This window comes from Micropterus salmoides, unplaced genomic scaffold, assembly GCF_014851395.1.
Source record: "Micropterus salmoides isolate LMB-PRFRI ecotype aquatic unplaced genomic scaffold, ASM1485139v1 Ms_hic_scaffold_13, whole genome shotgun sequence".
In the NCBI taxonomy this organism is placed as follows: Eukaryota; Metazoa; Chordata; class Actinopteri; order Centrarchiformes; family Centrarchidae; genus Micropterus; species Micropterus salmoides.
The window spans coordinates 19,671,694-19,686,653 of record NW_024040374.1 but is presented as its reverse complement, the minus strand read 5'-3'; the positions used below and the strand labels follow the sequence as shown (position 1 = coordinate 19,686,653).

At 42.9% G+C, this 14,960-nt stretch overlaps 1 protein-coding gene and 1 long non-coding RNA gene across 5 annotated transcripts in view; one reads left to right on the top strand and one right to left on the bottom strand.

Moving 5' to 3' along the window:
- trabd2b (TraB domain containing 2B) overlaps positions 1 to 14,960 on the top strand; it is a 67,639-nt gene that overhangs the window by 2,447 nt on the left and 50,232 nt on the right. For both annotated transcript variants that reach the window (XM_038716029.1, XM_038716030.1), the window contains one exon: positions 756 to 1,325. In XM_038716029.1, the coding sequence (XP_038571957.1) occupies positions 756 to 1,325 (570 nt within the window). The remainder of the gene's footprint in view (positions 1 to 755; positions 1,326 to 14,960) is intronic.
- The window catches only part of LOC119900787, a 125,499-nt gene continuing 116,866 nt past the window's right edge, over positions 6,328 to 14,960 (bottom strand). The window contains exon 5 of one of the 3 annotated variants that reach the window (XR_005444101.1): positions 6,328 to 6,874. This is a non-coding gene — a long non-coding RNA (uncharacterized LOC119900787). Of the gene's footprint in view, positions 6,878 to 14,960 lie in introns of all 3 variants that reach the window. The other 2 variants (XR_005444102.1, XR_005444100.1) reach the window with 2 other exon arrangements.

The window sequence follows — 14,960 nt, the reverse complement described above, 5'->3', positions numbered from 1 at the left end:
TTCATATTTGAATAATGCCAACATCAAAGTTATAGCACATGCACAGCACATTTGCAGAGCACTTAACAAGAAACATATTTTTAATGCAATACAGGCCTTATGCTCATTTAGTGTGGCTGTTATTATTTTATTTCCATTGTGACATTGTTTTGTATAAAGATAACCACAGTAGACAAACACTTCCTGTAATATAAACCTGGAGGACAAAAACCGTGCCATACTTAAGGCTGTCAGCACCCAGATCTCCCTGCCTGGTGTAAAAAATTTCACAAACAAAATTATCACAGTGGGGTCAGAACAGAAAGCAGGTTTCTTTCAGCTTTTGGCTTTTATGAGCTCCACTGCAGTATATTTGCACTGCAGCCTTCAAAATGCTTCCCAGGCTGAAAGAGGCTTTGGCAACTGAGGTATGCACCTCAACAATACACGGGGGTTTGTTAACAGCCCAGAAGGCCCCTCTGTAAACCCGCTGCCTGCACCAGAGCAGTGAGCCCTCGCAGCTCCACTGTGACCTGAATGGACTTCATACTTCCCCTGCAGTCATCTCAAAATGGTATTTCAATCTTTAACTTGTTGACCCGAGCCTATGAGCCAGTAAACCACAATAGAGGAAAAAAGTGTCAACTATAGTTTTCAGGCAAATTTTTATTGCTCTAACATGATGGTTCCTGTATTTTTGTTTCCTTTTGCTCTCCAAATCTTTCCCTCCCTCTCTTATTTTCTTTCCCTCCCTCCTTCCTATGCCTCTTCAACAGCAAAATGACATGAACTCTTTCCTGTGGAGAGTAAAGCGTGCTCCTCCTCACACCCCTTCTTACTTATTTGGTACCATCCACGTGCCCTACACTCGAGTATGGGACTTCATCCCCGACAGGTCCAAGCAGGCTTTCCACAACAGCCGCAATGTTTTCTTTGAGCTGGACCTGACCGACCCTCTGACCATCTCCAAGCTGACCAGCTGCCAGCTGCTCCCCCATGGGGAAAACCTGCAGACCCTGCTACCTCGAGACTTGTACCGCCGCCTCAAACGTCACCTGGACTATGTCAAACACATGATGCCTCACTGGATGACTGCTGACCAGCGTGGCCGAGGCCTGTATGCGGACTACTTGTTCAACGCCATTGCGGGAAACTGGGAGAGGAAACGGCCTGTGTGGGTGATGCTGATGGTCAACTCATTGACGGAGTGGGACGTTCGGTCAAGGGGGACGCCTGTGCTGGACCTGTTCTTGGCTCAAGAGGCTGAAAGGATGGGAAAGACGACAGGGGCAGTGGAGCGGGTGGAGGAGCAGTGTCACCCCCTCAACGGGCTAAACTTCTCTCAGGTAAGAGAGGAATGAACCCTTGTTTATTTTCTCCCTTTTGCATTTGATTCCCTGTGTGTACACAGCTGGAACAGCTGGAGAAACTGCAAGAACAAGCCAGGTCTATGAGTAGATGTAAGTTTGTGTATTCTGTATTATTCAGCTTGTAGTGAAGTAGCTCTGAAGACGAGCAGGTTGAGCTCGATAATCCACAGCCAAAGTTGAGTGTGTGCGCACAGATTTTGGGTGTTGCACCCTCTCTGAGTGAAATAGTCAGAGAATGTGGGAGAAGACATTATAAGGAGGGGGGAAAAATGTGATTAAAGCCTTTCTACTGAAGACAGCTTTATGGTTATGAATATCCCTCCACCTCACTAAACAAACACACTCAACAGCTGAATCTGCAGAGAGGGTGTCAGGCTGAGCAATGCACATGCAGAACAGATTAGAGAAGGTGAGAAGAGCGGAGAGCTCTCTCTTTCATTAATGCAGACTGTCTGTCTCTCTGCGGTATTGCAAGGCTCGCAGTGTAATCAGAGACTTGAAGATGAACGAATAACCTAATTACTCGTTGAGCAAAACATGGGGAGTATATCCACCTTTTATTTCTCATGATACAGAAATGAAGGGAACATGCATCTATTTAAAGAATTAGTTATTTGGAGGTCACCTAAGTTGGAGGCTGGAGACCATTTTTCCATGCCACTGTGGGAGGTCCCACAAAAACCTGTGATCAGCCTCGACAGCATGAGGGAGATGCTCTGTTTTAATTTATGCTCTAATACAACCTTTGGTCTACATTAAGGAGGAAAAACAACACAGTGTGTGTACCAATGCAGTACTCACAACCAAACACATGTGCTTTCCATGCACAGTGCACCACACACGAAGGCACACTGGAAACATGCAAAGCTCCATACATGCACATTGGTAGTGCGGTGCAACACAATCTGTGATGGCCTATGCACTTCCATGTGACAGGTCGGAGGGCTCTGGGGCTAATTTGAGAGGCAGTGGGCTCCCAGCCTCTCCTCTTTCATCAGCACCTCCTAACTACGCTGTCAAAGTTGCACTGCGTGCCCTGCACATGCCTGGGAGCTTTACTGCCCCTAGAAATAAGCTCAGCAAGGCACACTGTGCTTCTCAGTAAGGAAGAGGAGTGCTGTTGGGAGGCCTTTGCAATCTGTGTAGTCTGTTATGTCCTGTAGACGTGTTAATTTCTAGTTATCCATGTCTTTTTCAGCTGTAAAGTAGTGTCATTGTAACTGTCCCTACTGTACTTAATGTGGCAGGTGCGGCAGTTGCCCCTAAAAACAACACTGTTTTAAATTACATCCTAACAGGGTTGAGTAGCAGTACAGTGTCCAACTTTAGAAAGCAGTGTTTATGTTTTCTGAGAACTTCTAATCGACTTTAATAAGCAAATATGTTGTTCTTCAGAGAAAAGATTGGGCTGAATGCACCGAATTTACAGGGGATGGTAACATTTTTACTGGACCGGTGTTCAAATTCAGAGACGGGTTTTATTGCCACGGAAATTCAGTCAAAATGGGATCATGGATAACTTGAATTTCACTCCACCGGAGCACAAGCGCCGTTGGACTTCTGAGCTTCACACCCCCTCGTTTCCACATATGTATGAGAACAATTCAGAGTTGAACTAAGACTGACATGGAAACCATTATTCTCAATTATAATAATTTGTGATTTAATCTGAACACTATGGTTGATTGATTCCCTCTACGCTTGAATGTAACAAGGATGAGGTCAGAAGGATGGATAGAGAAATTGTCAAAGAGAAAATGCCTGGGTGGGAGTCAGAAGAAAGAGAAGTGAGACATAGAGAGAGACAGGCGGAGATAGAGACTGACTGGGGAATAGAAAAAAAAAGTGTAATGGCAGCGGTGAGGTTGAAAATTCGGGGAAACTGATGTGCATCGTCTCACCGCTAACGCTAATCTGAAACATGAGCAATTCTTATGGGGAGATCTGAGTTGGGAAAGGCTCCAAACCCCGAAGGCCCACATATTATTTGTTCCTAATAAAAGTAGTTGCTTACAATATCCTGTAACTTTGACTTCACCATGTGGCTCTTAGAAATGTGAACGCTAGTGACTCATCATCCGTCACGCTGTATTTTTCTCATAGGCACCTGGTCCCAGTGGTGCCAGTGCAGTGGGGCTAGCACCACGGGTAGAGGGGCGGTGTTGAGGCACTGGTCCAGGTCTACAGGTTAGCTGTTGCTGGGAGACCTGTCGTTTTTGTATGAAAAGAGGAAACAGAGCATCATCCTCTGTGGGATAGGAGGAGGTGGGGAGTTTTAATGCAGTGTTTGTCTGAGAGACGTTAAGTGTGCCAGAGCCCTCTTTACACCATTGTGATATAACAAGAGCTCTGTATGAGACCTCTCTATGGTCTCTTTAGATCACAGAGAGGTGCGGATGTCTCTGTGAGAGGCCGTACATAGGTTGTGGAAACAAAGGCGAATCGTGGTGCATGGTTCTTCTCCAGTTCTTTGGAGGCTGATGTAGGTTGACAGCTGGGCAGGCCAGCCAGTACCAAAGTCTTTGTGAATGTTTTGAGCACGGAGTGGGAACGGCTGGAGAAAGTTGGCTTTAAGTGTGCAAGCTGCACGATCACATCTCCAGGAGGCGACTGCTATACACCCACTTGCTTCAAGGGAGGTTCAATGATTTACCTTCATGACTTTTCAGGTATTATACCATCGCAAATGTAAGCACGCCATGTATATAAATCAGAAGACGCAAGGTGCTTTTGCATCTACAGTATTGAGAAAAGGCAATTATGTCAAAGTCTCAGCATCCCAGTGGTACAGTGTATTGTTGGTGCACACTACCAAGCCACTATGGCTTATATTCACCTAGGTATGTGTATGTTACTGGAGTTAAGATGTGGAACAAAAAAGCCAATGCAGCCTTTGGGAAATGTGAGGGCAGCTCTAGCCTGTGGGCCTCTCACACTCCCACCAAATAAACACCCATATTTATTTTCCCTGGGTCGCTTTGCAGCTGAGGCCACTGGCCCATGTCGGAGAGAAATTACATCATATCGGTGGCGCCTGTCTCCTGGCAGGGGTCAAGGGTCACGGCAGGAGGTGGTAGTGGAGTCACGGAGCAGCAGAGCGGTAAGGAGACTGGCAGTCTGCTGGGGTCAGTCTGGGCACTGCTGAGCAGGCAGGCAGCCCCCAAACTGATAGAGTGCCTGGACCAACCTCTGACCAGGCTGAGTTTCCATCAGCTCGGGCTATTTTGTGCTATAACTTGTGCAACTGTGTGTGTGTGAGTGAGTGAGAGTGAGAGATGGCTGACTGTCGGTACGTCCCAGTGTCATCTCAGAGCTGGAGAAGAGAGCGGGTAAGGGTTTTAAGGGACAGGGTAGGTGACAGAATCTGGTTTCTTCTCAGCAGGAGGGAGCCCTGTTTACAGCCTCAGTGACAATCTGAAATGTCTATTTCAATCAGTGAACCTCCTGTGCCATCCCTCTGCTAGAGCTGATACTGTAGCCTCACATGCTGTGGTCACTTTCAGGCCTGGAGATGTGGCTAAAACATCACAACAGTGTATTTCTTTATGGTAAAATAATATGAAATGTGATGACCAATAAATGTATGAAAATATATAATAAAAAGTGCATGGTGCTGGGATTGCAACCACTGAATTTACACTACAGTGATCATAAAGTGAAAACTTTGTCTGGGCCAGAGACATTCCCCTTAACTGCTTTGAGTCCCACACTGTCTGTGTTTCCCATAAGTCACTATTACTTTATAAAATATTCAATTTGATTTGTATTTGTGTTTGGTTTTCCAATTCAGATTGGACCTCATAAAGTATATGGCCTTAGGATACAATTCAGTGATTTGAAAATGATTTAAAAATAGTAAAACAGTAAAAGTAAAATATAGCACACATCCAGGAGGAATGTCTTTCTCCGTACAGATCCAGAGGTTTCTGGCTATGCATGGCAGTTATTTGATGAGCATTTATGGTGAGCGGTGAATATAATATTGTGAGCCCAGGGTAGTGAATGTCTACAAAGGCTGGGCAAGAGTTGCTAAGACTAACGGCAGTATTGAAATCAAAATAAGATTCTCATGCGTCGTATCAAATCATGCAGAATACTTTGCGTTGTGTTCTTTGGACCGCATTCACCTAAACAAGACATCTTTACAGGGAGGAATTAAGTAACATCCAACCTTACCCATATCCAAATATTTACATTCCGTGACGGGTGTGTAAGTTTGGGTTTGAAACGATGTGCTGGCTACAGAGGCGGACTGATGGAAAAAGCGATTATTTTCGCTGACCTCCGCACTCCTTTTGGATCTATGTTCTCTCCTTTACGCTCCCTATCTTTCTCTCTGACATGTCCCGAGGCTCTGGTTGGCCCGTTGCTAACCCATTGCTCATCGGCACACACACACACACATCAACACACACCCCGAGTGGAAAAAGAGGTGGTGGAGCAGGAGGAGGAGAAGGGGAGGAGGAGATTACCTTTAAAGTGTGCTGGAGACGTGTATCCCCTCTTTAAGTGTGACATCTGAGGGTGTTTCACATCTAAGCTATAATTACCTGCGCAAATATGTGGAAAACTGCGAGGCAACACGTATCAGGCCGATCATCTAGTCCCGTCGGCAGGGAGACGGCAGTCCCACTGTTGCACTAATGACTTAATAGGCCCCTTAATGACCAAATAGCCTGCTGCCATCCAGAAGCACTTAGACAATTATGTGCTGGCCAGAACACTGCAGGCTGACGGCGAGGTGGATGAAGGTAGAGAGGCTGGAAACGGACAGTGAGAAAACACGGGCACTGTGCACTTGATGACTGAAAAAAAATTAAAATCATTTTCCTTTTACTAGACACATTTTGTGAGGTAAAAAAGGAGAGGTAAAAGAAAAAATTGTTAAAGCTATGGTTGAGTTTAAGAGCAGGCAGCAGACAAGAGCTGACAGGAACCTGGTACGGCGCAGCTACAGGAAATGTTCCACTTAAACAAAGTGCCACAATTGTAGTGTTTTTTTTAACTGGAAAACTGGAGTCAACACAATCATGATAACTCTCACCACTAACTATTTAAGTAAAGTTGAAAGTGGCAAGACTAACAACTGAAAGTAGACGTAACACATGCAGAGAAAGTGGGAACACTGAAAATCTAGTCCAGCATCGATTTCTCTTTTCTTTATTCTGTGGAACTTTTATTTTACTAATCAAGAGTGAAATATTATCTTCACTGTAATCTCCATGCTCGGCTGCTTTGTGTCCATTCAGTGAGTCCACTGTACCTGAGAGACCTGAAGTAATGACTCCACCACATTGTCACTGAGCTGAGTGCCGCTGAGGTAGTGTGTTAAGCGTGGCAGGTCAGAGTGTTCTTCCATATTTCAGTGTGCAGTGTGCCAAATCCTTCCCTCCTCCCTTCGCCCACGTTCTCCTTTTTGGTGGAGAAAATGAGCATTGCTTTCTGCTTCAATTGAAGTGGCCTCTCATCACACGGTGGATCCATCTTCATTCTGTAGTCATCTTCCCTCCAAATGAGGACCAAAGCTGCTAAGCACACACACACACACACTTAATAATTATTTTGTCATCCTAACAGTGGAAATTGCAGTAACGTGAATGGTAGTTGAGCATGTTTTCCTCTCAAAAGACACTCACACATTGTATTTGTGTATTATTTGTGTATCTGATCATCACAACAAGAGAAACAGCAGTAAATTGTTCAGAGCTGGAGGTTATTTTCTATGGGATGGGCAGGTAGTTTCCAGGAAGGCTGAAGTTAATGTCAGGTTGTCTGGGCCAGGGGCTGATTGATCATGGACAGGAATGTGACTGACTGATTTCCTCAGAGACCCACTTGGCCCCTCTGGAATGTTGTTGTCTTTTGGGACATGGTTGTTTTATAACCTTTAACCAGGTTAACCCCGCTAAAAAAACAAGGATCACTGTATGTATCTGCGACGTGAAGTCTGTGCTGCTGAAGTTCGTGCTTTTCTGTAGATGCTATCACTCATAATTACACTCTTCCCTGATCCTGGCTTTGAGCCTTAAATGCGACACAAAAGTTTTGCATGTGGGAAGGCAGACTTTAACCTTTATCGATCTATTATTTTTATATTATGAAATGGATGAAGGAAGTCCTTCAATTGAAATGACAAAATACGCCATATGAAACTGAAAGACATGCAGATCTGACGCCCATACTGGCAGGATAACAAAATTTGTCAGCACCTTCCCATAATCACCACTGCAAAAATACATTTTTACTGTTTTCCTACTACAAGGAAGTGAATAGGGTACTCCCACCTCAAAGTCCAATATTTTGTTGACCCATCCAACTTCCCCGACTTCCTGCCTGTGCAGATTTTGTTTCTCTAGATTGTCAGTCACTATTTCCTCTTTTACTCCTGACAGACAACAGTCATAATTCCTAAGTCATTTAGAGGGTTTTGTAACTTGAATTTAAACATATGTTGCTTTCGGGCATTTGCTGAGACAACTGATGCTGTAATTTTTTTTTTGTGACGGGCTGTCTGAATAATTCTTAGTGTGCTTCCAAACATGTACTCCTTTGATGGTTTATGAGTATGTAATCATGAGTTCCTCTTCCTCAGGAGTGCAGTAACAAGATTTTTTTAGACCTTTTCGCGGGCCATTTTTGTGATTGTTGTGGCCTAAAATGGCAGCTTTTCAAAGAAATTGCTATGAAAGTTGTTATGTTTTGGGGCGTTTTTTGCTAAGCAATTGTAGGCGTAAGTGAGAACTGCAAAGGTAGATGTAGGGCTATCTCCGACTAAGGATTTACATAGTCGAATCAGAATTGTCAAGTCCTGCCTATAGTCGACTGATAGTCGAATCATGTGTTTTTGTACAGGGCAATTGCAAGCTTGGGGGGGGGGGGGGGGGGGAGACATGCACGTCGCGGTTCCTCGCGGGTCTATTTAATAACGATAAAATATTCTTTGTGTGGTTCATCAACAGTGATAAATTATCCGAAAGTCCCGTAAGGTGCGGACAACTCGGCCTAAACCTACACATGCGCAGGGTTAGGGTTACAATTTTGGATTTATTTACGCACTTTAAAAACATTTATTGAAAGTTTAAAAAAATTTGAAAGTTGTAAAACTAAACGTTGAGTACCCCCATATCGCCAAAATGGAATGATCCTTGTTTCGCTGTGAAGCTTCGACTGTGATTGACAATCGAATCAGGCTCCGCCCATCGAAGCATCGAATCTTCGACTATTTGGGGTCAGCCCTGAATTGCAAAATTGCAAGTCGCGCTGAATTTACGAGGACTTATTGAATTTGTCGCGATTGTGAAATCGTGAAATCCTGGAGGGACTGGTAACCAATGACAGAGAATTTGGTAGTAGTGAGTGCAAGTACCATGCACTGATTTCTATCCACACCGTGAGTCTTTAAGAAGCCAAATCTAAACACACAACATCCATAAACATTCTGTATATTAGTGTTAAAATAAAGAGTGAAAGAGCGGCATGGGACAAGTAACCAGACAATGTGGTGTATCAATATCACCTAGTGTGGGTGAACATGGAAAAAGATTGCGAGTACGCTATGGCATGCAACTTTCCATGCCGGACACTTGGTGGTCCGAGATGAACTCAGTGTCCCGGCCTGCCTGTGACATCAGCCACACATGATGCTGCCACACCTCTCACACACCACTGGCCAACAGTCATAAATAGGTGCCAGTAGAGAACAACTATGTGTATTTGTGTTGTGTGAGCCAGGCTTGTCAGGGATTAGGTAGCATTAGTGGAGGCCTCTGAGTGAACCTGGTTTTAATGTGACCCATGCGTATTCTCTGCCACCTCTGCCCTGTCCCCATTACACACATCCCAGTGGAGCACTTCAGCTCTGCTTACACCCTGGCCCCTGTACCTTTCACCTTTCTATACCCCCCTCTCCAAAGACCAACACTCATTTTCACTTTTACATGTTTCAGTTGATCTTTTTAGTTTTTAAGTTTTATTTATCCAGTCAAACTTGTGGGGAACATGTGCCTCATTTCTTTTTGGCAATAATGTGTGACACATTCACACAGTCGCGCCTATTCACTCATGGATCTGTCACTTTGATTCTACGACAGCATCATATACAAAGTGTAGATTTGGGTCAAATGTAGGTTGTTCATGGTTAAACCGGTCTGCCACCGTGTTGCACTACTTATGTTGAGTAAAGACTCTGCAAATGTTAAATGGGAGAGTTCAGAATGACAATTTTAAACCATGGGCTGCAATACTGTACTCCCATCAGTATTCGCAGCATCATAAAGGCTTTGACCATTAACATATTTGTCCCAAAGTAAAATTTCATAAACCTAAAGGCTCAAGGGTGGAGCAGGTGAGCAGGACTTAAATTACACTTTGTCTTTGTCAGGAAGCAGTTGATATTCCTGCATGGCCTTGAAAATGAATGATTTCATGCTTGTTCAAAAACATAGCTACCTTAACTTAGAAACATAACTCCGATGGCTGCTTTTTTTTTTGCTTCCGCTAATTTAGTGTGCATGACCGGGCCCTGAAGCTTGTCCCCAACTCCCTGACCAATGTGAAAACTGCCTGCTGGACCTCTTGATCCAAGGCTCCACTTGTCAACTTTATTAGGGAGCACATAAATCTTGTCATTCGTCCCCCCCCCCCCTCAGTTGAAAGAGGCAGACAGAGAAACCTGCAGAGAGACAGGCAGGTAAGAAGTGGAGCAGGAAGACATAGTGAGGCATAGCGCTAAAGATTACTGGGTAAATAGACAGGCAGGAGGGAAGGCCTGCAGTCAGACGGACAAGCGGCAGGAGACAGGCTCCAGTGCCATTAACAATACATCAGACACAGATGCTCTGGTACCAGCACAAACAGTTTTGCAGGGTAGATTACAGAGATAAGTGAAAGCACAAACACAGAACTTCACAGGTCAAACTGAGCTGAGTCACCCATTTGAAAAATGTTAGCGTCTGTACAAACTGTTCTCAGTCACAATCCTCTACAGTACACTGCAGTTTCCTTCCTCCCTGTTACCACACAACAGAAGGGTCGATTTCTTGACTGCATGTATGAGTCTGTCTTCATCAACCATGTGGATGCACATTTTTGTGATGCATTCACGTGTATTTATCTGCTTGGCAACACCATACCAGGATTAAAACACAAAATGTTGGGCCTGCATTTAAAAACTGCTCCCAAACTAGCAGCTGACCACCTTGATGGGCAATAGATCTCATGTTTCTGCAGCCGTGATCAAAATCCTTCATCCCCTTGGTCAATAAATCTGTTTCACGCCAGTGTGCCCTCAGTAGCTCAGGGGATTTTAGGCATTTGTGCAATCAGGCCTCTGTTTCACTTTCAACTTAAGAGTTCCCAGAACTTTCTCTGAGCCGGAGTGACTGAGGGAGCCGGTTGCCCTCATCCTTACCCTCTGTATGACCTCATCCCTCTGGCTAAAGCCCCAGTAGCACCCTCCCCAATCCCCCTCTGTACTGCTGTTGAACATGACTTTTTCAGTTCCTTGTCATGACACAGAGTCAATTAGTCTTTGCAGATTTGGTTTTAACAAGATAAGCGGTTTAGTGAAGTCATGGATGGATGGAGATTATTTCTTTACACAACAAGATAAGTTCATTATATCAAGACAGCAACGAAAATACACTAATATAATGTCCCAAAGTTTTTACAGGACTATTTGACATTCTTTCTATAGCCCTGTGTGAAATTTCTTTCCATCTGGCACATAAAAGGGATAAAAAAATAAAAAGATAAAAATTGGCTGCACTGCCACTGACGTGTGACCTGGTCAATCCTTACCACGAGAGAAAGGACAAAGAGAAAAAAAAAAAGAAAAGAAACATAAAAAGGGATTATGGGAAAGAAAAGTGGAGTAACAGGGACAGGCAGGGAGAAGCAGAATAACCCTTGTGCCACTCACACAAAATGGGAAAGAGAGGAGAGGAAAATGAATATGGTATAGTTCAATTTTTGTGGTGCTGGGAGAGAGCAAAAGCAACAATAACAGAGGAAACCTTTCACTTTATCCACTCGACAATTTCCTCTGTGCCAAAATAAAAAATACTACAATAAAGAAAAAAAAATAGAGGATGCTGCTGTGAAGTTTCTCTCTCTCCTTTTCTGTTGGTTTTGAGTTTTCCCCCCTCTTGCTCACTCACATCACGGCCAATTTCACCTGTCACTCACCAGGTCAGTGTTTCCAACACAGTTCTTCCTTTCCCAAGGCATTGAATCTCTTGGCATCCACCTTAACAGTTTAAATATAATATCAAACATATGGCAGAGCTTATGGAATGTAAATGAGATGAGAAATCAAATTTACTCAGAGTTGTAGCGGGACCGTGGTCTCTGACGGGTGCTGTTGTTTAGGGAGAGCCCAAATGATGGGCAGCGGTAATTACAGCCACAAGCTGAGTAGAGTGGGAGAGCTGGAGATGGAAGGGATGGGATAAGTGACTGGGCCAGGAGGAGAGGGAGAATGGGGGAGAGGGTCCATCGGCGAGAAATGAGGAGTAAGAGGGGGAGAAGTTAAAAAAGAGGGGCTCTCAGTGGGTGGCACTTTTCTCATTTTTCTTCCTCGTTCTCTCTTGTGGGCGTACATCATGTGACGACATGTAATTGGCCTGCGGTCACACCAGAGTTGTGCAAACAGATTAGCAGGGAAACATGTCAGCCTGAGGGGCTGCAGAGGTGAATGTGTGTGTTGTGTGAATCACAGATGTGGGATTGTGTGGGAAATGGTTTGATGGAGTAAAACCTGTATTAATGGTGAACAGGTGGGGCAGCTGACTTTGTCACAGACAAATTTGTTGTCGTGGGCACGGGGGGAACGTCTAGAGCTCAAGTCTTTCTGCACATACATATTAAATACAGACAAATTCATCCGTACACAGATTTTCAATGCTTCATTTGAATTCACTAAATTCAATTTGCACTCTTCTCATATCCATTTCCAGAGGCTCCGTGTGGTTTGAGGACACTTGAGGACACAAGTCTTAGTTTTTGCCATAAAGCCTGCCTACACTGCACACACTGAACAGAAGTTCATTGTGTGAACAGTCTGGTATTTCTAAAACTTCTCACAGCAAGTAGCTTATACACCAACTTATACTTTTTTTTACATCATAATGGAAGAAGCATTCTCATCACTGTGAGGTTGCCAGACAACCAGCAGAAGGGAAAAAAAGAGATATATTGGTAATTATTATACTGTATATAATTATTGAGCCTCAGAGATGCTGGTTGGCAGGTTTCCAGTCTTTAAGCTTTGCTCTGTTAAATGGCTGCTGGATGTAGCTGAATATTTAATATAATAGAGAGTGGTATCAAACTTCTCAGCTAACTCTTGGTAAGAAAGCTAATTAAGTAGCTAAGTATAATTCCTAATATATAGTAATATTATTCTTTCAAAGGTCCTATGGTTCCAATGAGAATTTTTAATGATCTTCAGAAAATAATAATATATAATGACACAAAAATAGCAATCCACAACTTTACTGTAAAAATGTAACTGTAATGTAAACTGTCCCATTAAGATGCAGTACAGTAGTACAGCAGTGTTCTCAGCTAAAGTTGACTCTGGGAACAGACAGATATGCGAGTTTATCTTGGCTGAAGAAAGTCGGTGTGTAAGCAGACCCAGTTATTGGTTTCTGATGCCCCTGCCAGCTCTGTGCCAGACCACCTGCCTTCGGGTAGTAACAGCATCCCATAATATACCACCCAGTGTGTATGGCAACCATATCTCTCCTGAAATACTTTTTTTAATAAATATTTGAATCAAGTAATTGTTGTTGGTTTTCTGGTACCACTGTCAAATAGTGTAGGGTATAACTAATGGGTTCATGAATGTTTAATAAATTATTAAATAATGCTTCATAGATCAGTTATAAACTATTAGTGAGCTCAATCATTGGGTTGGTTCTGTAAAATCTCTCTGACTGGTGTTAAGCTTCCTCCTAAGAGGACACTTGCTCTGGCTTTTATCTAGTTAATCAGGAAGGCTTCTCCAGTGAAGCTTTTGTAGATATAAAATCTATTATTTTTACTAGCATTTAAACCTGCAATATTGATGGATTTGAAAATGAGGAGTTTATGAACCTTGAAAGACTAAAATATGACCCAAAGTTATTGCTGGCTCGTAAGTGATTTAACTTACAAGCCTTTATTAAAGGTGCCTCATTAGAGTGTGGTAGTGTTTTTTCCAGCCTTTATCCTTATACAACAATTTAGAATTGTAGAAGGTGTACAAGTCTTTAAGTAGAGCTGTATTTATACTATAATTCCTGCTCTTGCTTTTTCTGTTACTGTTCCTGTTAATTTACATTTTTAGATTTGTATGTACAGTCTTATAATTATTATTTACAAAATAAAGTATCTGATAGTGATGACTGATGACGAAGATATAACAATTTTGAAGACTAGCCTAATTGTTGTTTGGCATTTAGAAGGTCTAGAATAGAAGCTGGTACTTAAATGTTGATTAAATATATATCTGACAAACTGAAATAACAGCTGTAGCCTTCTACAGCTTCGGCCCACGTTATTTTTCACGAGCTACTTGATCCAAATCCTGAAGGTCCTGAGTCAAAATTTTGTTGACAAGCTGACAAGCTTAAATTATTGAAAGTATAGCTGGAAGTATGCCACTCTTGAAAATTACATGAGATGAATAGCTTGAGAAAAAACATATTACTCTGTTGGAGTTGTGAGAACTACAGAAATGCTTTCAGTCATTAAGGAGAGCAACGCTGCAGCTCTAGCAGGCTAAGGTAGACAAGACAAAGTAGAGCACAGTAAAGAAAGGATTGGATTTTGATCTACTCTATTTCACCTGAACAATCCATTTAAATATGCCCAGATCAGCCCTCGCACCAATCTTTAGGAATGGCTCGGGACACCCCTAACAAATAGTTTTAGATTCAGGATGATGCACACTTTCACTGGTCATTAAGTCTGATGTCCATCAAATAAACATCAACAAATCTGCTTAAAAATCAGATAAAAAAGATGCCCCTTTTAACTCCAGAACTGCCCTGAGATTTATCATGTTTTTAAGTTCTCTTCAGTATAAAAAATTAATCCAGTGATAGTTGTCTGTACATCCATGGGTACACTGCAAACAGAAACTGCTAATAGCTAATTTGGCATACTTTTAATGGTGCCAATTTGCCAAAAATGGGATCTAATATAGACAGCAAAAAAACATGGCTCAAGGTATAGCCCACGGCTAGCAAACTGCTCTTGGCAACATTACAGATCACATTATAGAGAGCCCCATTGGAAAGCTATCAAATGATTTTTAAATTAATGATGTGTTGTCCCAAATTGTATAGTTTACAAATTACTTTTTAAGAGGGCACTTTTCCACTGGTTTTGTCTTGTGGAGTTTGGTTTTGCCATGCATGACATCTGTCCCTGTTGTTCCAGACTTTATTGTGATGGTGAGTGTTCGCCAGTGGTGAAAAGCTCCACAAAGATGTTTCCTTGCCACTGGTCTGTAACGGATGTGGCCCTCAGCCGTTATGTCACGCTGCAACTTTCCAGAATCTGATAATATGAAAAGTATGGACTGGACACAGGTGAGCCAAGCTGTGTTCTGGACCGGCATGA